Source organism: Lytechinus pictus, chromosome 3 (assembly GCF_037042905.1).
Source record: "Lytechinus pictus isolate F3 Inbred chromosome 3, Lp3.0, whole genome shotgun sequence".
Taxonomy (NCBI): Eukaryota; Metazoa; Echinodermata; class Echinoidea; order Temnopleuroida; family Toxopneustidae; genus Lytechinus; species Lytechinus pictus.
In genome coordinates this window covers 36,007,134-36,031,585 of record NC_087247.1, presented here as the reverse complement: position 1 = coordinate 36,031,585, position 24,452 = coordinate 36,007,134, and the positions used below count along the sequence as shown (strand labels likewise).

The following is a 24,452-nucleotide window of genomic DNA, read 5'->3' as shown; positions in this document are numbered from 1 at the left end:
AAATTATCAAAGAAAATACTGTCAGGTAGAGTATTGATTTTATTACTGAAAAGCATGTAGTTTGTCTTCTGGTGATTAAGCGAAAGTTTGTTGGCCTTGATCCAATCTGTAACATTTGTTAGTTCAAAATTTACGATTCTAACGAGTTGGTTATAATCATCATGGGAAAAGAAAATATTGGAGTCGTCAGCAAAAAGTATAAATGAAAGTAAATTTGATGTATTTTTAATATAATTGATGTAAGTAATAAAAAGAAGTGGGCCCAGTAGGCTACCCTGTGGGACACCGCAAGTAATTGGAAGAGTAGTCGAATTGCTATTATTTACTGATACAAATTGGGTCCTATCAGTGAGGTAACTCCTGAACCACTCCAAGGCCTTCCCTCTGACTCCATAATGACACAGTTTATGAAGGAGAATTTCATGATTTATAGTGTCGAAGGCCTTGGAGAAGTCCAGGAAAAAACCGACAGTATGACAACTATTATCGATGGAAGTGGTGACTTTATTAATAAATGACAGAATTGCATGGGAAGTACTATGGTTTTTACGGAATCCAAATTGGAAGTTTGAAAAAATGTTGTGTAATTTGAAAAAAATCACTTGTTCTAATATGTACAAGTTTTTCTAGAATTTTAGATAGTGAAGTTAGTAAGGATATTGGACGATAGTTGGAAACGAGTTGGCTATCACCTTTTTTTAACAGAGGGATGACTTTGGAGATTTTCATTTTATTAGGGACCCGTCCAGTGCTAAGAGAGATATTAAAGATATGTACCAATGGATCAACGATGGCTGTAATGATTTTTTTAGAAGAAAGTTGACACATGCCATTTGGTGAGTGTTGCATATGAAACTAACGATTATATTAATTTGTCATAAGGGTAATGGCTTCGGGTACAACAACCTATCCAAGACAGGATTTCCATGGTAGGTGATCATCATGGCAAAGTCATCATGATAATGCTATTCGTATTTTTTTATGAAAAGAGTTTCAGGAAGTTAGAATTATAGAAATACTTATTTTACACATAGTTGAAAGAAACATCACATTTTAGTTTAATAAGCATTCCAAGAGCTCTAAAATCGACGTAGTTACAATGTGCAAATCATGCTTATTATAGGTAATTAGAGGTTAGCCTTGTGATAACATGCATGCCCCGATTCGCTATTTTGCATTTTGAACTTACTGTCTCTTTCTTGCAAAGAGTTGACGAAACGCTTAGCTCTCCTTATATTTGAGCTTGTAGAGAAGAGCATCTTGTTCCGGTCTAAGAAATTAACGTCGTCGGAGAATGGAATGATGTTGAACTTGTCAGTCTCGGGCATGTCATTGAGTATCGTGGTGAGGGCGTCCTTCACCTGACGCAGCTTGGTTCCTGCCATTGAACCACTTACATCAATGATAAAGATCACGTTCTTACGAAGAACGGGGAGGTCGGATGGCGAGAAGAACTGGACAAAGTGGTTGTCGAATACCTGGAATAGGAATTGGATTACATTTGACATAAATGTAGAATAATTACATTCATTTCTTAAAGCTGGAATGACAATTTTTAATCAAACGGTCTATCCTACAACCACAAACATCTTTATCCGTTATACCTGTATATCGTTGCCATTGTTTTCGCTGCTGACACCGTACTGAATAGTGTAATCTCCCATAAAACCATTTGTACTTGCTGCAGTCTGCTCACGAGGTCCTGGTGCATACATCACCTCCCATCGTGCATCACTGGGCTGTGTGATAAAGTTATCTAGAGATATCGGTGTTGCTGGATCGGACTGGTCAACGAAGAAGGCTTTGCTGTGCTCGAATCCTCGGGGCTCGATGACCGTTGTCCGGAGTGTCATGATGTCGACAATCTGTATTAATAGTAGGATGATATATACCATAATGAAAGCATGATTGAAAGTCATAGAGGTCTCTCTAATGCATCATCTGATCACCGACTATCGGCAGGTATCATAATATATTTGCTGATATGATATGGTTATTGCCAGAACTATCCCGTGCCGCTTTTTACTCGAAAGTCAAGTGTTTTGGGATATAGATCCTGCACTTACTGAATTCCTATCACCAACCCTTTACATATTACCAATTATCTAAACAATGAGGCGGTCGTAATACATGGCAACCCTTCTTTCTACACGATATAAGTTATATGCCATACACAAACAGATCCAGAGCATTTCTCGTATAACCGTCAGGTCACATGTTCCCTTCCTAATAATAATAATTCAAACATTCAATGACTAAGTCATTGATGAAACGGAATAAGGGGACGTCTAAATTGGACAGTCTTTGCACATTAATTAATGCTGTGGCCCATCGCAAAAAAGTTGCTTTTAAAACGTATTTAAAAATTAACACAAGACTGAAATGTGCTTCTGATAAGGCGAAATTCACGTTGTGTTTCACTGCAATTGTGAAAAGGACCACTGGAAGAGGAATAACAAAAAAAAAGTATATATATCTGACCTCTCCAGGGAAGATTCCGATCTTTTGTTCGATGGCGCCTAGTCTTTTATGAAGCATCTCTTCATAGGTGAGAGTGAATATTACAAAGTTGCCTGGGTCTACTGGAACCGAAACCACCAAGATGTTGTTTTCTAGGTCGCTAAAATAGAATTAATGGAAATCAAGGGAAATTTTGAAGATGAAAACTTTCATTAAAAATAGATTTACGGTACCCCCTTTTAAAAATAAAATTGCGTAATAAATTTTTCTTAATCATGGAATTTACTTTGTTTCTTATTTAACGATGAATACTTGCATTCATATACATGGAGAAAAAGAAACTATATTCTTTACATCCCTTACATTCTATATTGTCATTGTCTTATCACATTTTCTCACTTCGCAGTAGTAATAAACGGTTTTCGTTAAATATATCATAATAAATAAGGGTTGTCTTACAGAGGTGATAGTATTCCTCCACTTGGTCCAATCTCTAAGATTCCTAGTCCAAGACCAGCAGTGTCTTGTGGATCCGTTACGTCACTTGTATATGTCCGACCATTTAGACGCCTGCAACAAAACGAAAGAAAGTGTATATAATTATAATATCATTTGAGTATATTTCCAAGAAACCTATTACCGCGGTCCTTTGATCCAATATGCAATTTCTCAATTTGATAAATCATACTAGATAACTTCAAAATCAATAATCAAAGAAAGAGCGCACATTTCGGTTTCAGTGAACGTCCAAGAAGCTTTTGGTAATTAGCCAATAAAATAATGCATTCCCAAGTAAAGAGAATTATATTTCAAGGATAAAATAATCAAAACCATCATGTCCTTATCTTATTTAACAATTAATAACGTACATATTCCAATATTTATAGAACATGTCTAGAAGAAATAGGTTAGTGAGAAAATATTATTTACATCTTAAGGCCGGTGATAAAAGCATTAGAGGGAACCTTCTGCTTGAAGACAGCCTGTCCTGTGGTTGGGGCCTCGTTCACCATCTCGCTTTCGATTTCAGTGCTTGCATATCGGAGAACAATGACAGAATCTACATCGAAGCGACCAATGTTGATACCATCCTTGAGATTAAAAGAATATGATAAATATACATATACCTCGAATAGAAGTGAGTTGTGTAACTTTAATGGATTAGCATGGATTTACAATGAATGGTAAAATGTACTTCAACCAGCCCGAATGTTGGTATCTTTATAGCGCATATTTTGGGTACACATAATTCCGTTGATCATTGTTATGTGGAGATACAATGCATTGCATTACGACAAGAGTGCCTTGTCGAAAGTCGATCATTAGTCTACTATTTCTCTATAGTCATTTAATCACTACACATTCATTAAATATAAACAACTCATAGGCCTACAAAGATTTTACATGACGAGTAAACCGATGGTGCTTTGAGGCATAAACTCTTAATTGGTAACTTGTGATTTTTTACTTTTGTTAAATTTGTTCAAAGTAGCATGTCCCCACTATCCGAAACATTAATAGAAACATCTAGATGAAATTAATGTCTTGTCCAAAAAAAAAGTTTACAAGTGAAAAGACGTGAATCCCCATTAATAAGATAAGATATCACCTAAGCCAAACCCACTAGAATGATGATATGAATACTCACATCACTTTCTACAGCTAAAGGAGCATCATGAATCTTTGGAGTTACATCTGTGGGATCCTTTCCTGAAATCATTAAAACGTTAAACGCGGGTGCAGGTTACTAACAGATTGATAACAGGTCTTCTCTCATTAAAAAAAAAAACATATCCCAATACTTGGAGCAGCTTTATAGGCACTCGCTTATCAGCTTTTGACTGACTTGATTTGACAAATATAAAACCAAAAGTCAACCATCAGTCTCGGGGTGAAAAAAAGCAATTATTTTATTCATTCAGGTCTCTTAATGAAAACAATCCACGTACCAATAGCCTCCTTTAGCAAATTTCGTTCTGTGTTTGCTCTGCTGTAAGCAGGCAATGGCATCCAGCCTTCGGTTCCATCCATAGAATCGCCAGTTGCTGGATCTACGAGGGTCATTGGAGTCAGAGGGGTCACAAAGTTTTCTTCTTTGGAGAGTTTAATTATTTCCTCAGCAATAGTGTATCTCTCATTAGGATCGGTACTTTCTCCAAAATCCTTTATCAGGTTTTCAAGTTTCTTCATGGCCCATATTCGGTGGACAACATCTGGGACTGCCCGTGATTGACCGAGCTCTGGCGATGTTTGCTGTAGAAATAATGTGTGAGTTATCAAGTTTTTAGGATGACAATGATGTGATATGGAGCTCTGCTGATTCTTTCTTAACAATGACGAATCAAAGGGCCTTCCGAAACGATCTTATTTTGTTATATTTGTCCTTTGTCATCAATCAAAGATATTTCTTAGCTGTATCTTACACTTTGCAAGTATATAGCTGTATATAATGAACATACTAGCCCACCTTACTACAGTGATTAAGCTATTTGATGTCGACCAACTATGTTAAATATTACATTGATATTTTCCATCAGGTGCATTAAATACAAAATTGTCATCGGCTAATACTATTACATATAATTTCTTAAAAGTCTTACCGTTGTATCAATGGAGAGATACTTTCTTGTTGGTCCTTGATCAGACCTGAGGTCGATTGTTCCTCTCAAAATATCGGACAGTGGATCTTCACTCAATTTTCCAGCCACGACCATTTCAGAGCCATCGTAATAAACAGGGAATGTTCTTTTAGTCAGCGTACGTCCATCCGCTACTCCGCCAGGATAGTCCATTGTCACATCAAAGAGAAGAGGACGATAGAGTTCGAAGTAGAACTCACGGAGTTGTTCCGCAGCAGTGGTACCTTCGTAGATCATCTTCGCAGTGCCGTTGTTTTCGTAGGCCAACTTGACAAGGAGATCGAAATCGACCAGACGGCCAAAGCCGAGAATGTTGAGTGAATGCTTGCCGTTGATGACATCACGTGCATTGTCCAAGATCTCCTGTTGATCTGTTGTTCCGACAGAAGGTCTTCCATCGGTCAGTAGGATCATCATGCTATAGAAGTTATCATCAGGACGATTGTAACGGGCTTCACTGTCGAGAAGCTCACCCGCCTTTATAATGGCCTCATTAAGATTCGTTTCTGTGGAGCGAATGGAGAATGAGGAGAGTTAATTGTACAACTATGGTTCTGTTCTTTAGTGTTGTATAAAATACAAAGTCATGCTATATTGAACCCTACCTTATAAAAACCTTTGCCACATTTAACGTTTTATAATTGTAGCTATTGATAATCAAGTTTATTAGTTATGTAGATAGTTATTACTATCTTGTTAGGGGATCATTTTAGAGTTTTGATTTATGCTCATCAAGACAATATAAGACTTCGATATCACTTTACCAGAGTCATCTCGCAGACTGTCAACATATGCCACGGCGTCGTCAATGTACCGTCTCTGAGCTGGAGCAAGACGTCTATTTTCTCGCCAATATTGGACACCATCAGAGAAGGTAATGATATTGAAGTAGTCAGTCGGGTTTAAGTTATCTAACATGGTCTTCAATGCTTCTTTGGTTTGACTTAGCTTGGTACCGTACATTGAAGCACTGACGTCAATGACAAATACGATTTGTTTGCTGATGACATCTAGTCCAATTGGTGAATAGAAGTGGACGAAGTAGCCGTTTTGAACCTGCGGAGAGTGCGAAGAAAATCAAATCATTAATCCTCATTTGGCGTAAACAGTACGCAATGGTTGTCACGTCCGATTCTTTGCGCAACTCAGAAATACCAGCCTACATTAGCAATTACCGAAATGCATGAAAAGAAGCTATTATAGCTATTTCTTACTTACCAAAGATCTCTAAATATATATAATTTGACAGGAATGAGTGGTTTATATGTGTACCGCGTGTTCTATTCTTATATTTTGTCATAAAAAATGTTTGTGTTTCCATCCGATTTTCTCATGCATGAATGCATCATTGAAAATGCTAAAAGGGCTATCCACCATAATTATGACAGAAAAAATATTACATATACTAGAGAACTATATTATTGATTGTTTGGTGCAACAGTAATGTAAGAATATGCATGAATACATTTGATAAGTTCTTCAGTAAGAGATCACCTGTGTATGACTTCCAGTTGGTGTGTCCATTAAGGTGTACGTCAAAACGACGTCACCATCTACGCCATCGTCTGAAACGTCACGTTGCTCGTTCGGTGTCGGCATATATCGGAACTTATAGCGAGAATTGCTTTCTCTCACCAGATCCTTTGATAGGTCGACATCACTTGGTGCTGCGGCCGGTTTACCTTGGAAAGCAGCGGATATATTCTTGATCCTCTGCGGTTCGGTTACTTGGACGTCGACACCCAAATTATCAATTATTTGGCGAGGATTAACGTTGATTCTTTGTTGATATTGACCTCTGACCTTATCCATGAGTTGGTCGTAAATGAGAACAAAGGTGACGGGTGTATCACGTGCTACGTCGGGGACTGACATGACAAAAGCATCTTTGGCAGGATCTCTGTCGTCAAATGAAATGAGAGAAAATGATAACTAATATGAAATGGACAGTTCTTGAACGCCTAAATTTCAAATACGTTTTCATTTCGGACCACTGATGCTCTTGGCATAAAATAATATCATATCAAAGACCATGTATACGATATTTCGCAAAAAAAATTGATTTACCTCGCTGACACCACTGAAAAGCTAGATGCGTCAAAGAATAAGATAAATACAATTTAAAATTTATAATGTTTAATATATTTTTCAATAAAGGAAGTCATTGTAAAAATATCGAATTATGAAAATCAACATTATTTTTTTTTGTTTTTACAAAAGGCTGTTTCACATATTTGATACTCTTTCCTGAGATTTCTAGAAGAGAAACCTAAAATGCAACAAACAGCAGTCAAAGTTAATTCAAGTTTAAATCAAGTCTTACCGCCGCGCTAGAAATGCGACAATCTGCCCTCTGTCACTATTGCTGGCAAATACTTCTTGCCAATTATCCTCCTGGATATTTTGGACAACGCCCCTGTATCTCCGACCACCGACATCTCTAGTGATAGGAAAACAAAACAGAATAGTAAATATCAACTCTCTGGTACGATTGAAGACGGTCCTTACAACGTTCCAACCGAGGAGCATCATGTGTTTTGTTCTCTAGTGGATCTTCTTTTCAAAGATTCAAAACTTGTGCTGACAATCTAGTTTGGCGATTATGACTACGAAATCAGATAAGATGGAAGAGGAGAGAAGCCTAGAGATTGGGATTTTCAGAAACAAGATGAAAAAATCGAAACATCGATGTTGAAACGTGACTTGTCATTATTTTAAAGTATATGGAGGTGATTTAAAGGAACATTATAGGATATGCCCATTTGGGTAAGGGACAAACCAAACACCCTTATGTCGAAAGATACTTACACGTAGAAATTTGATATGAAAGCTTTGCTTGGTATTTGCTGACTGAATTCTATAACCTGGTCCTCTTGGTTACTGTGGATATACGAAGCTGTTACAGATGTTCGCGTATAGCGCTCAGTTGTATCAGATTCTACATAGTATCGAGTCAGTGACACAGGTCCTTTCTAAATATGGTTATAAATGCATGAAAAAGAGTCAATCTTATTATCTTTCACCTTAAATGACGATGCACAAAATACATTTTCTGCTGCCCAGTCGAAGTCAACATTAAGATTGATGTACACATTAACATTACTAATAACAACCATGTTTGGCAGCCAAGGCTAAGGAAAGCAGGAAAAGGTTATTCTTGATCGAATCCTTCCATTAATTCAAATGTATAAAGTTGGCTTAGTACCGCGAGTAATACTCATGTAATGAAATTAGTTTTGTGAATGTAAACAAAAAAATCTAGAATAACATGACCTGTCAGAAGTCCAGTATACCCTTTTTACACACGCTAAAATTTCCTTAACCCCGTACTATAGGTGGGGCTAAATTGCCATTTAGCCCCACCTATAGTACGGGGTTAAGCTTAGCCCACTTTCTTTTTACACAGCATTTTTGCAAAGTGGGCTAACCCCACCTTTAGTACGGGATTATTTGGCCCTGCAAAAAAGCAGGGTTATCCGAGCAATTGCGGTGCTAAGAGCGATAGTACGGGGTTAAGATCGCTAGTGTAAAACGAAAGTGGGCTAAGCTTAACCCCGTACTATAGGTGGGGCTAAATGGCAATTTGGCCCCACCTATAGTACGGGGTTAAGGAAATTGTAGCGTGTGTAAAATGGTACGAGTGAAGTACTTGTACTACGAATGATCGACAAAAACCACTAGTCCGGGGTTAGCGAGTTTCGTGTGTGAAAAGCTAGCATTCCTTATCCGGGGTTAGCAATAACAATTTGGCATGTGTAAAAAGGAAAAAAAATAGTACGGGGTTAAGGATAGTACGGGGTTAGCGATAGTCCGGGGTTAAGAAAATCCTGTGTAAAAAGGGTAGTAGATTCTTACCGGTTGACGCTGCCTGGGGGTTGTTGTCCTTCTTGTAGTAGTTTGAATAGTTGTCGTGGTCGGCATCGTTGTTGTAGTAGGTTCTTCCGTAGTTGTTGGCAAAGGGGTGGTAGTAGTAGGCATGGGCGTGGTTGTAGTTGGCATGGGCGTGGTAGTTGTAGGTAGAGGTGTGGTAGTTGTAGGCAAAGGTGTTGTTGTAGGTTGCGTGGTTGTGGTAGGAATAGGTGTAGTTGTAGGTTCTGTGGTTGTAGTAGGGACCGGTGTTGTGGTAGTTGGCATTGGTGTTGTGGTAGTTGGTACAGGTGTTGTGGTAGTTGGCATTGGTGTTGTGGTAGTTGGTACAGGTGTTGTGGTCGTTGGCATTGGTGTTGTTGTAGTAGGCATTGGCGTTGTGGTTGGAGAAGGTGTAGTTGTTGGCAAAGTAGTTGTAGTAGGGACTGGGGTGGTAGTCGGCTGCGTTGTGGTGGTAGGGATTGGCGTAGTCGTCGGCGGGGTTGTAGTTGTCGGTGGTGTGGTGGTTGTTGGAGGTGGAGTGGTTGTGGTAGGGGACGGTGTTGTCGACATTGCTGGTGTTGGAATCACTGGACACGATGCTGCTCCGATTCCTATGGCACTGCCTGGTTGACCGATGTTGCCATAGGATGGTCCCAAGATATCCCAAACGAACCGATCAGGGCGACTCGCTGTTATGGTGTTCCCATTGCTGAGAATGATGTTACTGTCGTCCCCAACTGTTCCATCTCCCGTTGCGGAGCCAGCAGAAGCCCCTGAGCGGGTGAGCACCATGGACATGATAGGAGTCAGCAGATTATATCGCTGTGATATCTCCTGTGTCTTGGCTATGATTGCATCCCGCTCCTGGGCATCGTTGGCTAGCGTGAACTTATCGAAAAGCTCGCGCACTATAAGAAATGCGTATGTGCGTTCCGTAAAGTCCGTAGGTATATTTTCACCGCGGAGCAATTGATTGTTCTGTGAAGAAATTTCAGGATAAAAAGAGAGAACATTGATTTTCGTCTTTATTCATTGCACACTTGCTCTTCTAAATCAAAATCATCACACTATTTTTCGGGATATGCTTTACAAAAAAAATACAAAATGCACAATTTCAAAATGTTAGCATGCATGATTAGTAATAAGCTTCCATGAACACAACAGAGCGAAGTGAGGAACTTCATAGTGCTGGAAAAGAACATCGGTATAAACTGAGGAGCAATTTGTTGAGAAGGCGTTCCAAAACGCCTTTAGCAGCTGGCACTAAAGCCGGGGGTGATATATAATCGGAACCTCATACAATGCTGTATATTGTTATTATTACATTGGAATATGATTATGTAGTAATAGATGATTTTAGAAGATGTGACGTTCATTTTGTTATATGGTTCTTTTCTATTCGTGGCTTTATGAAATTGTCAACATGGTATTGACAAGGACTTATTCGACATGGTAAAATGGACTCGTAATTGTACAAATCAATCAACTAAAAACCTGAAGATCATGGCTATAATTGAGAAAAATGTTGGTCAAGTACATCCCAGAAAAAAAATGTTGATTTTGATCAAAAGAGTAAAATAAAACAAGCATAATTAAAATTGGATGTAAAATACGAAAGTTATGACATTTTCGAGTTCTGCTTATTTTTCACAAAACAGTTATTTGCACAATTTAGTGATCTGCAAATGAGAGAGTCGATGATGTCCCTCACTTTCTATTTCTTTTATGTTTTATTGTTTGAATTAAACAATATTTCATATTTTACAGATTTGACAATAATGAACAATTTGACCGAACCACAAAATGTTAAAATAATGGTAATACAACATGTTAAGGGAGGAATAAATCTTCGATTCACATGACGATAAGGAGAAATTTAAAATTCTTCATATTTCATATAATGAAAGACAAAATGAATAGTGAGTGTGTGAGGTTATCAGTCCCCTCATTTGCATATAACTGTTTCTTGAAACTAAGCAAAAATTTAAAATGTCATAAATTTCTTATTTTACCTCAAACTTTCATGAAGGTTTTAGTGTCATGCTTGTTGGATTTTTCTCTTTTTATTTAAATCAACTTTTCTTGGGATGCACTTGCCCTTTAAGGGTAAATGGGCATGTAATGTTCCTTGCAAACGAGTAAAAATTACAAGATTGGGACGAATGTTTATATAAGTATTTGGTAATTCTTCCTCCCTTCACTTAAACTTTTAAGCCCTAAATAGATTAGTACAGATACCACTAAATTGTTGAATATGCTAGTCAGAGAAATCTGAAACCATTGCAATGGGCATTAAATGAAATGACATACCAGGAGATGATAACCTCAGGGTTTCAAAGTGACGCCTTCAACGAAACAAGGTGCGCGTTCGGATTATGACTTTCTTGCTTGCTAGAAGACACAAATCAGTTTCGTAACGAATCCACAAGAAGCTCAATATTACTAATAGCTTATCTCCGTCTACACGTGGTCAATATTTGATGAAGCATGGATGTAAGCGAAACTGTAATGCAATGGCTTATGAGATATGTTTTTCCTTTCTATGAGACGTAAAACAGAGTATCTTTAAGTAAAGCTACATAGTGCCACAAGCACTCTTCATTCAATATGCCATTGATATTTTTATAATGAGGAATGACACGTTGTATCATATTTACATTTGTTTTAGAGCGCCTATTCCATTAACATGAGGTAGCAGTTTTGATCAACTTCCACTGTCTTACAAAGATGTAAACTCGGTAGATCGTACCTTCTAACCATCCATCGACAGACAGAATTGAGAATGATATCGTACGGATCACGAGAAGAAAATTAGAGATAGGCATGTACGATGTATGTGTAGGTGTACATTAAAATACGGAAAATATATTAGAGAAAGATATTTTCAAAGATGATCAAGTTGGAGTGAATTAATGTCTGAACTTACACTTAAGTCGACGTCTTCCTCAATAGTAATAGGGCCATCGGATCCGACGGCTGTGATTCTGATTGGCAGTATTCCGAGCTCTTCATCGCTAAGAATACCGGAAATGATCAATTCTGAACCGTTGTAATAATTGGAGAAATTGCTTGCTGATAATGACTGTCCAATGACGGCATTGTTGAGGTATTCAACCACGATATCGAAGAGGAGCGGAGTGGCGACCTCGTTGTACACACCTGATTAATGAATAAAATATATGTCAATCAAAGTAGAAAAAAATAATTTTGTCGCATATTGCAAACTTATTATCAAAGCGATGATAGGTTTGTCTAGGTGAATTAATTGTATACCATCAAAATTTCACTTCTCAAAGTCTCCACCTTATTACTAAATAAACTTTAAGAAGTTTGATCCAAGTTAAATGACAATTGTATTGAGGGAGAGTGGAAATATTCTCATTTATTTCTTTCAATAATATATACATGTAAAAACATACAAATATCATACATTATTTTGAACATAAATATACAAATATAATCATGAAACATTAAGATGAGATTTGAAAAAAAAATAATGAAAGAAAAAGGTATCCCAAAAAGCCTCAAAGGCTTGCAAAAAGGGAAACCAAGAATAAAAACATAAGAGTGGTTATAGAAAATGATTTACAAATAGAACAGAGTACCGGAATGCGTAGCCACAACAGTAATATCAGAGTTTGATTGCAATGATCGGCGGGCACGTCGTCAGTACTTTCTTTCAAACCAAGACACTGACGACATGCCAGCCGGTCACTAAGTGAATCATTAAGAAAAAACAAACAAGAAAATGAGGCTGCGTTTAAAAAATGCAAGCAACCTGTCTGAGAGGGATAAAGAAAAAGAATACTGTTGCGACGCCACACTCCGGTCCTCTAAAATGCCGAGTGGAAAATTGTTTAACGGTTATTTAGGTTGGAGAGGAATAATTTTTTCAATCGTTTTTTAAAAAGTGAATTGAATTGTGTGTGTTGAATTTCAGGAGGCAAGGAATTCCAAATAATAAAAAAAAAAAACAATTTGTTTGCTCTTATGTAGTTTGTTAGACTCTAACTTCCTTATTCAAAATAATGGTTATTGGTTATTGCTTTGGTGATGTGAAAAATATGTTTGAGTTTTAGCCTATAAGCCACTTTAATTCTTATCAAAAGGAAAAAAAAAGGTTATTTTGTGATATTGCCTCGTATTTTAAGATTGTTGCATACAAAATACAAAACTATTCCCCCCATAATTCTTTTTTAAAGACAAGCTTTATTTTCCAACCTTGCAGCTGAACTGTAGCTGACGATGACTCAAAAATCTTTCTGGTAATTCCTCGATTCTGCAACGCAAGACGACCCAAAAAATTAAAATCGACCAGCTTGCCAAAGCCGAGAGTGACTAGGGAACATCTTCTGTTGTTGGCTGCTCGGACGTTGCTTTCGATGACGTTAAGGTCAGTGGTACCGCTAGAAGGTTTGCCATCAGTGAGCAAGAAAAGGATGCACACCATAGGGTTCTCACTACTAGAATCCATTGAACCTGTTGCTTCCAAGAGCCTAAATCCTTGCAGCATAGCATCATTGAGATTTGTTCCTGAAAAACAAAACCCACAACATTTAAAGTCCGATCATTGCCAGAGGCATGGTTATCAGTTCTGTCGCGAATGAGGGCAATGGTCGTGGCTAAAAAAATCAAAATCAATGTAAACAAAATATTAAAAGGCTACGCCCATCAATAAAACCTCTAAACGTGATGTTCGTAATATACTAAACGTGAAGTTCATTAAATGACTTCTCAAGAGAATGATTTGAATGATGATGCGTAAACGATATTTGGTATTTTCCCTTTTCATGAATCTTAGATCGATAGTAGTCTTATACAACTATTTGAGATATACAGTACCTCTTTTGTATTTAAACAGCCTGATATATTCCTTCGCTTCGGTTACCGTTTCCGGAGTAACTGTGACCATTTCATTTTCTTTCCATCGATAGATATCATCAGAGAAGGGCATGATATTGAACTGGTCATTCTCACTCATCTGATCTAAGATTGAATTCATGGCTGCTTTTGTCTGACGCAGTTTCCTAGGGTACATTGAGGCGCTGAAATCCAGAACGAATACTACTCTTTTGTTGACTGGCGCCAATGAACGAGGTGCAAAGCGATGGATGAAGTTTGGTCCATCCGTCTTTACAAGGTAAACATGAGGAAGAATGGAATGTTAAGAATATGAAATATTTGATACGTATGGAATAAGTTGAATTAAACACTTCTATTGAACAAGAAATAAGAAAGCTTTTCGTTTAGATTTTTCTATTTATTCTTATCTTTAGAAGAGGGTAATATACTATTTCGATTTTGTGGCAACATATCATTTTCAAAAGTGAGAGAAAGGGGTATTGAATGTTTCTGAGAGGGGAAACTGTCCTTGAACGCTATATCCATCTGCTTATGTTCACTGTGATCTAAACTAACAAGTATGAAAAATGCAAAAAGCAGGCGGGAACGGGCTTTTGCAGATGTTGGTATACAGCTCTCTAGAAATTTGTGTACATTTAAAGGTTACCCGAAGACGCCACTTTCCAAACTCCCCTTTTTAATTTCCGAATATCTCGTGTTTCTTACATTATACCCGTACGCCTATACTTAAAAAAATACTTCTTACATTACGCTTTGGGCAGTTATGAATACTATTTATTGCAATTATTTATTATTTAGATACGTTTTATATTGAAAATTCTAGAATGTACCTAAATACGAATAAAGATCATACCTGCACCCATCCAACTCCTCCTCGAGGTGCTACGTTGTACCGGATTATAAAGTCACCATAGATTCCTTCCTTGTTATAATAATTCCTATATTGGTTTTGTTGATCTTCACTGGGTTCATACGCCACCACGAACCAGCTATGAACCGATGACGAGCCCGACGATGCACCTGAGGAAGATCCAGATGATGATGAGGAGCCTGATGACGATGAAGATGAAGATGAACCCGCTGCACTCGTCTGGGTGTAGTTCATCAAGTCATACACCCTTCCGCTATAACTTCTGGCAGCTATAAAAATCACCAACAAACAGAAAAACGTACAATAACATTCGCCATCATACATCATGAATTTGTAGGAAATGTTATTTCAAATAATTTACGTCAGTGTGTTCAATTTCATACTAAAAATCTAGTGTGATCCTGTCCTTTTATATCAAAATATTATTATCTACTTACTAGAGACTGCCGCAGAGCTGATACTATCAACTGCCAGTGAGATTAGTGAAGATGCAAGAGTTCTTGTATCGAAACCAGCTTCTGATCGAATGATACCTTGTGGCTCAGTAACAGAGGCAAAGATTCTCATATTCCGGACAACCTAAAAATAAAATAAAAAACCATCAAAGTCAGAATTACATTTACTATAAAATTAAATTGTTCAAAAGCAATTCCAATGATATCTTTGTAATCGCTTTGATAGTCATGATCATTATAGTCAACAGTCTCGCCACGCTTGACATAAAGAAAAACAGAAAGTATGAAATTATTTCACTTACGGATGAGAAACAGTATTTCTCATACCGTTTTATTTTTTTAATTAAATCGTCGCTAAGGATATAAGTCTCTAAAGATATACAGCGGTATTACTTTCATATCATCTATAAATACCGTATCAATCTATTAATATTGTGACAAACACTTTTAGGGTATTTACCAAAGTTAAGAGAAGATTTAATATAACACTATTAAAGAATACCGCTTGTGACCACCTTCCATCCCAATCTACCCCCTCTCCGCAAAATCCTGTTTGATAACCACCACATTTTACACACTTCTGATCGTCTCCAACAGGCCGTTCCCGATACTCCCCTTCTAGCATACCGACGCCCACCGAATCTCAGGGACCTCATTGTTCGTGCTGAAGTGCCCTCCCTCACTAACCATTCTTCTCCCATACAGCATGGCACCTTCAAATGCACCAGCAACAGGTGCATCATATGTGAAATACACCTTCACGAGGGCGATACTTTCACCAGCAACTCTACCAGCCTGTCTCACCAAATCAAGGGCAACATCACATGCACTACCACTAATGTTGTATATCTCATCACTTGCAGAGTTTGTAGGGTACAATACATAGGGGAAACCAAGACCACACTCAAGAAACGATTCTACGGGCACAGATCCACCGTCAACACAGCAAAGCTGGACACTCCAGTTGGCCGCCATTTTAACCTCCCCAACCACTCCATCACTGACATGATGCTACAGGGCATCGAATCTTTAGGTACCCGTCCTGACTCAGTCCGTACTAGCAGGGAGAAGCTCTGGATGAGACGACTTCGCACCACCCAACCTCATGGCCTGAACATCCAAGAGGGGAACGACTGATTTTTCTTTCCTATCCACTTTCAATTTATATATACATATAATTTTTCCCCTCAGCTCTTTTGAATAGTTACATAATAGTTTCTTACTCTACTTTCCTCCCATATCTCATACAAGCTCAGCTCCAATTTTTCCTTCCTTATTCAGGCGATATAATAATTATTATATATATTTATATATATTTGTTTTTTCTCCACTCACCTCTTTTAGATTTACCACATTTGCTTATTTACATGTATACTATGGTTTCTTCATAATACACCCCCTCTCTTCTATATTTGCTTTTACCTTTTTAGGCAATTTGCTTCCTCTTTTTCACATATACAGGTTTTTTTTTTTTTTCCTACTATGTAGTCTTATGTTTTTTTCCCGTCACACCTAGCGGATTACAATATCAGTTACACCATATGTGTATTTATATATATTTTTTCATATACATTTCTTTTTTGGATATATTTATATACATATCACTTATAGATACATATTTACACTTACCTTCTTCTCTTAGTTTGTTTAATGCTTTATCATATATACTTATATGTCTTTTGCACATTATCAGTTGTTCCCCATTCTTTTTCTTTTTTCCCCCACTCTTATGCACCAGTTTATTAAGCCTTTCTTTGTAACCTGTTTGACCCACCTCTCACTAATTCTCTTGTTTTTCATCCCATTATCACTGTTTTGTTCCAGATCCTGTTTGATGTTGCCTGCCTCATTATTTTAATCCCTCTTGGCTTGAGGTCTTTTACTGGCCTTACTTACACTAACTTCCCTTTGTGTCTGCCTACTCCTTTTCTTTCATCCCCTTCACTAACCTGATTGGTCTTCTCTACTCACTAATGCCCCTTTTGTCTCCTTGTTTCTAGTGTTGCTGTAGCTTGTTTGTGGTCTATATTATGGTTGTTCCACTTTATATGTTTGTCATTTTGCCTCCGACGAAGATTCTGCTAGGATCGAAAGCTTAGGCCCCTTTTTGACTTACTATTAAAAATAGTACAAATAATCTGACGTTCACCTGAGAAGGTCTCACGCTAATCCTCTGAGTGTACCAACCAGCCTGCCTTTCAAGTAGTTCTTGATAGACTATTGTCACCTTCACTGATTTCTTCTTTGGGACATTTGTCTTTACTGTGAAGACATTACGTGTGTATTCACCCCTGGAAGTAAAACAAAATTTCAAAAGTTCTACTTTAGAATACGGGTTATTTCGTCGTCTCTTGTTGTACAAGCATGACATAATATCAATCAACTTTTAAGTAAACTGAGTCAGAATTCCTTACCCAGCGGTATATTGGTATTTATCGATGGTTGCTATGGCGACATCGGATGATCTCAGATTCTGCTCCAGGATGCACCTATCTACCGTTTGCCCAGGGTATGAAACGCCATCGACAACCCTGTAAGATCAATCATTTACTTACTGGTTACTTGAAATTATTTTAACTTTGGCCAGGTTTCTAAAGTCTTCAGTACAATATTTCTTCAAATTATATTGACATAAGTTTTTTTCCTTAAATGCAAATTACAATAATTACATTAATGGACTATGCATTTTCAGAAAAAAATTATAACCACTCATAAATAAACATACTCTGATATTGAATTGAAAGTGAATCAAAAGGAAAGAGAGCTACGGAATCTACATCTACAAGGTCCGCAATCAACTGGGCGTTGTGGCGAGCGCCTGTAATCCAAGCTGTTGGGGAAGTTACAAATTGATGCAGAGGTTCGAGCCCTGGTGGGTGTTTCATGAAGCTGTTCGTAAGATACGAATGACTTTACGCACGACTGGTGATCCTTTCTTGTGCTATGTGATATCCCTATGTAATTGAGTTATGACCTAAGAACATGTTCCAGTCGTGCGTAAAGTCGTTCGTAACTTTACGAACAGCTTTATGAAACACCCACCTGGTCACGTCTTTCGGATGGTGACGTTAAAGGTCGGTCCCAGACGTAAATAATCATATTTGATTGATACACGTCTGACAAAACACACACGCACATACAGGAGATAGAGAGCGGGATTGGGACACTACATTAATTGATGTATAATACATTTTTTGTAATGTAATTTTATTTCATTCGAATCATTGTGAAGTGCTTGCTTTACTTTTCAGTATAAAAATGGATAATAGTGTTTGATAGAATTGTATCAAGTTCATTTTGCTCGAAATTTGTAACCGCTAATCTGTTTGGACACACAATATCAAATAATTATACTTACATTGTAAAGTCTGAGATATATGCTTTTAGCGGAAGGAGCAAATCGAAGGATACGGCTTGATTTCTTGTTGCTACGTTCCTTACGTTGGTTCTGATAGTAGTACTTGCAAAGCGGACAGCAACCTTTGACTCCACTTGAAACATCGTTATTTTAGGAAGCACTGGTGACTAGAAAACAAATGCATTTTATAACATTATTGAATATTACTCTTCAGACACCATGTCGGTGTGTAACCATCCATTATTTGATTTGTGCATAATATTTGTAATAATTGATAATGATATTGAAAATAAATGCAGGTTTTTTTTCCCCTTCAAGTCATGTAGAATGAGATTCGAATAATAATCATAATGATTATGTGGCATCTCGTTCACTATAGATATTCTTTAATAGTTCTGCATACAAATTTTAATTCACTTCAGTTCAATATTTATTCAGTGTTTGAATAAGATTTGGAGCTTGTTTAGATTTAGGGACATATTAATGCATTTCTTTTACAGCATCCAAAATAATGTAGTTAGCCTAAGATTAGCTATGTGATTTTTCTTCATTATATTTTGTATTAATTTCTAAAGTAGACCAGTCTGACATCAAAGTGCAGAATTCCTGTATGGTCTACATTAATATAAAGAGTTTGAAAGATACACAACTCCTTTCAATAAAATCTTGCTTATAATAACTATAATCGAAATTTGCCCCTTTGAAAGACTGTACGATCTACTATCATGACTATATTTTCTTTCCTTTTGTTTATTTTTATTTTTTTACTTACGGTTGTTTGCCTGCGGAAACGGCCTAAAAAGTCCTCCTATGAAAAGAAAAATAAAAGAAGGTGTAACCTTTTGCATGAACTTAATGAAATATATTTTGCCGATTAAAATATATATTATATATTTCAATGGGGTTTGCATCACAGGAGCCAAATTTTGTCCAATGTTCATTGCACTGAAGACCCCACAAAAGAAAAACACGTACATACCCTCACCCACACTGAAGCTATCAATTATGCCCGCACTCTCACAGTCTCATCCACCTCTCTTTCACTCACTTCTCCCTCTCTCTCCCCCTTACACACATACTTAGCATACCCACACCCAAAGACGTATATCCGTACACCAACGCACACACCCACGCGCACCCTCACACACATCCTCCCGCACACAGACACCCCACCCCCAAAACAACCCGACACTCCCACACAAACTGCACAAGTGCACAAAATTCTTCAGAGAAGAATTCCACCTACTGTTTATATAATTTGTGTATTCACTTCTGTTTACTTTGTATAAAAGCATCAAATTTCGCAAAGATCAAGTGTCACCAATCCTTTCCATCAGAGATGATGATTTTCAACCATGCTGCTCAATAATGACACTGACAGGTGGAAACGTTTCTCAAGTATAGATGGAATGAATATCATCATTCATACTGCCTAAATATCAGCTGATGTCTATGATACCTCACACCTAGATACTCTTACATTAAAGAGTCTTGCATATTTAAGGTCAGCTTTAAGTTTTATTTAAATGTAAACTTTAGCAAGTGTTGGGAGCAATGTAATTATTTTCTGTTAAAGAAAATTATTATTAGAGAAAATGATACTACTAAGTAACGAAAAATAATGTGCACGAGTCTATGGAAAAAAAATTCAGCTTAACACCGCTATAATGTTCAGCCATACCTCACTAGGAACACCTTTTGTACGTTTAATCTTGCACCTTTCCTGTCTTGAAGGTGCAAAGTTGCACCTTTCAAAGATGTCCCCTCTCTGGCTATGGATTGCACCTTTTTAGTGTATATTTGTCTCACAGTTCATCAGGGGTGTATCATGTCATATTCTCGTTCTTGGAGGTAGTATTTCTTTGAAAATCCCATCGGCTTTAAAAGGGATGTCTTTGTTACTTGGAATAGCTGATCAAGCTTGACAAGTCCTTTCATCATTCTTGATATTAAGAATTGTAATTTAAGAACAAATTGCAAATCTCGGTCTAAAAATGAATTATATATCATAATAATGATAAAAGCAACAACAATAGTAATATCAATAGTAATAATAATAGGAATAATAATAATAATGATGAGCTCTTAATACAATGTTTCTAAGCGCTGCATAATATTTTACTATACCTGGATGGAGAGTGAAAAAATGCAGATAAACGCCTTGCCAAAGGACGCGAGTGCTACGTCATGATATCAGGAATGAATTCTTGATATCACCAAGTACTTTTCTGATCCCAAGGAATGATATTAAAAAATAAAACCGGCTTGCTTTACGATGTATCAATACAGTAGAGGATAAACTATGAAGTAGAAGTTCATCTGTCTAGAAATTTATTGAATAACATTGGAGTTGATAAGTAAGTACTGCAGTCTATATGCACAAATGGTTTTATTCTTATATGCATTGAATGTCAAGTCCACCTAAAAAAATGTTGATATGGATCAATGAAGAAGAATCAGACAAGCACAATACTGAAAATTTCATCAAAATCGGATGTAAAATAAGAAAGTTATGACATTTTTAAATTTCGTTTATTTTTCACAAAATAGTTATATGCACAATTAAGTCACATGCAGTGAGAGAATAGTGAGTGACGTCCCTCACTATTTCTTTTGTTGTTTATTGTTTGAATTATATAGTATTTTAATTTTTACAGATTTGAATATAAAGACCAACTTGACTGAACCATAAATGTTAAACAATGGTAATTCCACATATTCAGGGAGAAATAAAACTTTGTTTCACAGGAAAATGAGGAGAAAATTGGGATATTTCATATAGTGAGTAAGTGATGCCATCAATTTCATTATTTGCATACACTCTTAAAATGTTGGGCAACATACTGTCCGCACAACAATTGGTTAAAAAATTATCCATTTCTGGGTAGTCTTCAACCAATACCGTGTAGTTTTTACCCAAAAGCACACATTATTGGTTTAAAACTACCCTGAATTTGATAAAGTTTTAACCAATTGTGTGGTAAGTATGTTGCCCAACATTTTTAAGAGTGTATCGACTGGGATGTGCAAAAACTGTTTTGTGAAATTAAGCAAAACTTAAAAATGTCATAACTTTCTTATTTTACATCCGATTTTGGTGATTTTTTTCAGTATAATGCTAGTTGGATTTTTCTCTTTTTACATTAAAATCAAATTTTTGGGGTGGACTTGTCCTTTAACAATGACACAAGTTGGTTGTTTCCTTCTTTTCATGAATACACACACACACACACACTTGAAAATCAATTAACCTAACAGCCTTATCAATATCCTACCTTAATGATAAGTCTATATTCTGGGACAGATTACCCACCATTCCATACATTCATCCTTAAATTCTACCATATAATGTAAGGGGAACATGCAGCATTAGGGCTTACAATTGCATCTCTTATACTACGTAGGCTTGTATTTGATCGTCAGAAAAATCATAGTTTACTTCTAATAATTTTTAAAAAGGTGATTGTCCAATTCTGATCGACGACCTCAAATTTAAGATATCTTTCTAATCCTTTGATTATATTGAAGAAATTTGCCATTCTAGATAGATGTCAATTATTTGGACTCTAGTTTTGAACAGAATTTGTAGCTTAGATACTAGGTTTGCTTGCCACACAATTTTGTTTTAATTGTTACAAGTAATATTGAAATATAGAAGCAATCACGCTAAAGTGCATTGACATAGTTTCTCGATCTCTGTCAATGTTTAATCGTTTGATGAATATGGAGGTCAGGGTGAATCGATATATGAGGAGAGCAGAAGAGAATTATGAGGGGATAATCTGTTATTGATTAATCGATTTAGCAGTTTAACAACTGATTAATCACTATCGCAATTACACGAGAGATAACCAATATTGAATGGACCGCCTGGAAATCTTTAACAAGTAATTTGATTTTTTTTTATTAAAAGGCAGGACGTGAATTTTCTACCACTGCTTTTGATGTCAATGTAACAATGAATTGTGTCTATATATACCCTCTTTTATGTATGAAGTAAGTGAGCGTAGTATTCATCTGGTGTATGTTCGTGTAAATTTTAAATGAATACTGAAAAATCATTTCTATCTATAAAGATTTGCTGTTATCATCGAATGAATCAAATCCCCTTTTTCAAAATCATAAAGGTAATGGTAAATGTGTGAGGAATTAGAGGTCCTACGATTAGGGGTTCAACTGAATCTCTTTAAAACCCACGCCTAATGTTCCTTACCACTGATAAATCTGGATTTGGTGTGTCTGCTGCTACCATCCATCCTACATTGTCTGCAGAACATGTCTGAGCTACGTAAAGACATATCACCGTCAAGAGACACCAGCAGGAAAGACCCTTTGCGTGTCCTTGCATCTTCTTTCAAACGAAACTCCTCCGACGTGAAATCAAATCTCTCCAAGATGTCTATATTCCAAAAGTAAGTTCCGAAAGACAAATAGTGGTGTATTGTATGAAGTCACTGACAGTTATGAATACAGCGGGATTTTAAGTCCAAATGAAAATATGCGATTGCCAACAGATATTTAATTCGGTACAAACCAAAACTAAGTTGCTCCTCCAAGCTACCCGACTCTACATATCTCCTCCATCTTCGTGATTACATCGCATGCAAAGACACTGTAAGGTGTGCAAAGAAGCAACTGCTTTAAAGGTATTTGACTATGATCGAATATCTGTAGGCGTTGCAGATGTGAAACTATAAATTGATAATCCTTCTGTATTGTTCGATCCGTGGTGAAAGAGAGGCAAATTTAGAAGGTTTTTATCCGGTTTGATATGGAGGTTTCAAGTGTTGCTTCCTCACCGGAATCAACTTGGTTTGTATAGGGCTCGTTTTAATGATAATTAATCAGCTATTGGCTTGTTTAGACAATGTAGGCCTACAGATTTTAGGATATGCCCTTCTGATAGAGAACAAACCTCCCTCATCACTAGATAAACACACATTTTAGGGATGCAGTAGGCTTAATTGGTAAATTGCCAATTCGCCTACTGCCAACTCGTCCATTTACCACACGGTCTACTTTCATTTAGTCTAATGTCATTCCGTCCATCAACATTTCGTCTAGCAAACATTTGGTTCATTAACCATTTGGTCCAATCATCACTTGGTCTGATCACCATTTCGTCTCATAACCACTTGGTGTAATATTCATTTCATTTTCATTAATTTTGCACAATAAACACTTATAGTCCAATTAGACCAAATGGTATATGGACTAAAGGGCTATTGGACCAATTGCTTATTAGACGGAATGGCATTAGACTAAATGAAAGTAGACCATGTGATGAGTGGACGAACTGATGGTAGACCAAATGATAATAGACGAGTTGGCAATTGGACGAATTGGCATTAGACGAATTGGAGATAAACCGCTTAATTACGGGGCATCCTCTTGATACAAAGGGTGATCTTTGAGCCCCTGTCCAGAATGCAACAATTGGCAAACAACAAGTAGAGCTGATGATGTGCCTTTCTGCTATAAAACTACTCCTGCATCATTACATGAAGATTCTCTTTAGGCATGTTAAGGCATTGCTGGTTTAAATGGTATCCGATTTTGATCTTTGAACTCGTCTCTAGAATACGGCGATTGATTATTATTGAAGGCAGACAATGTTTGAGATTGTGGATTTTCTTTTGGCCCTTTCTCCTACGAATCTTACATATTTTTCTGACTTGCCCCATATTACTTTGGGCTTATAAATAGTGTCAGGTATAGGGCCTGCATGTGAAAGTTTATTTTGACGGGTAGCTAGTCGATCGATTTTTTTCTCAAATAATTGATAGGGGTATTTTCAAACTTAAAATCCAAACCTTTCTTATTAGACTCCTATTTATCCTCCCTTACTCCATATTTTATGGATTTTTTTTCTTCAATACTTAGGAAAAAAGGAACGTCGACTATTGTGTCAGTGGTATAGTGGGTGCTTTATTGTGAGTAGTTTGTGACGTCACCGC

General features: G+C 36.9%; 1 protein-coding gene across 1 annotated transcript in view; it reads right to left on the bottom strand.

The window, feature by feature from the left end:
* Nucleotides 1–23,315, bottom strand: part of LOC129257352 (uncharacterized) — a 30,058-nt gene extending 6,743 nt beyond the window's left edge. Inside the window, exons 1-23 of the mRNA XM_054895651.2 lie at nt 22,709–23,315; nt 19,268–19,303; nt 18,496–18,662; nt 17,552–17,668; nt 17,287–17,428; nt 15,120–15,261; nt 14,665–14,951; nt 13,791–14,079; nt 13,170–13,481; nt 11,875–12,107; nt 8,955–9,926; nt 7,908–8,071; nt 7,423–7,539; nt 6,594–6,999; nt 5,864–6,155; nt 5,061–5,605; nt 4,410–4,713; nt 4,109–4,170; nt 3,391–3,551; nt 2,920–3,030; nt 2,482–2,620; nt 1,605–1,865; nt 1,190–1,478 (exon numbers count right to left, since the gene is read on the bottom strand). Of these exons, the coding sequence (XP_054751626.2) occupies nt 1,190–1,478; nt 1,605–1,865; nt 2,482–2,620; nt 2,920–3,030; nt 3,391–3,551; nt 4,109–4,170; nt 4,410–4,713; nt 5,061–5,605; nt 5,864–6,155; nt 6,594–6,999; nt 7,423–7,539; nt 7,908–8,071; nt 8,955–9,926; nt 11,875–12,107; nt 13,170–13,481; nt 13,791–14,079; nt 14,665–14,951; nt 15,120–15,261; nt 17,287–17,428; nt 17,552–17,668; nt 18,496–18,662; nt 19,268–19,303; nt 22,709–22,843 (5,683 nt within the window). The 5' untranslated portion in view covers nt 22,844–23,315. The remainder of the gene's footprint in view (nt 1–1,189; nt 1,479–1,604; nt 1,866–2,481; nt 2,621–2,919; nt 3,031–3,390; nt 3,552–4,108; nt 4,171–4,409; nt 4,714–5,060; nt 5,606–5,863; nt 6,156–6,593; nt 7,000–7,422; nt 7,540–7,907; nt 8,072–8,954; nt 9,927–11,874; nt 12,108–13,169; nt 13,482–13,790; nt 14,080–14,664; nt 14,952–15,119; nt 15,262–17,286; nt 17,429–17,551; nt 17,669–18,495; nt 18,663–19,267; nt 19,304–22,708) is intronic.
* Between the last annotated feature and the right edge of the window lie 1,137 nt (nt 23,316–24,452).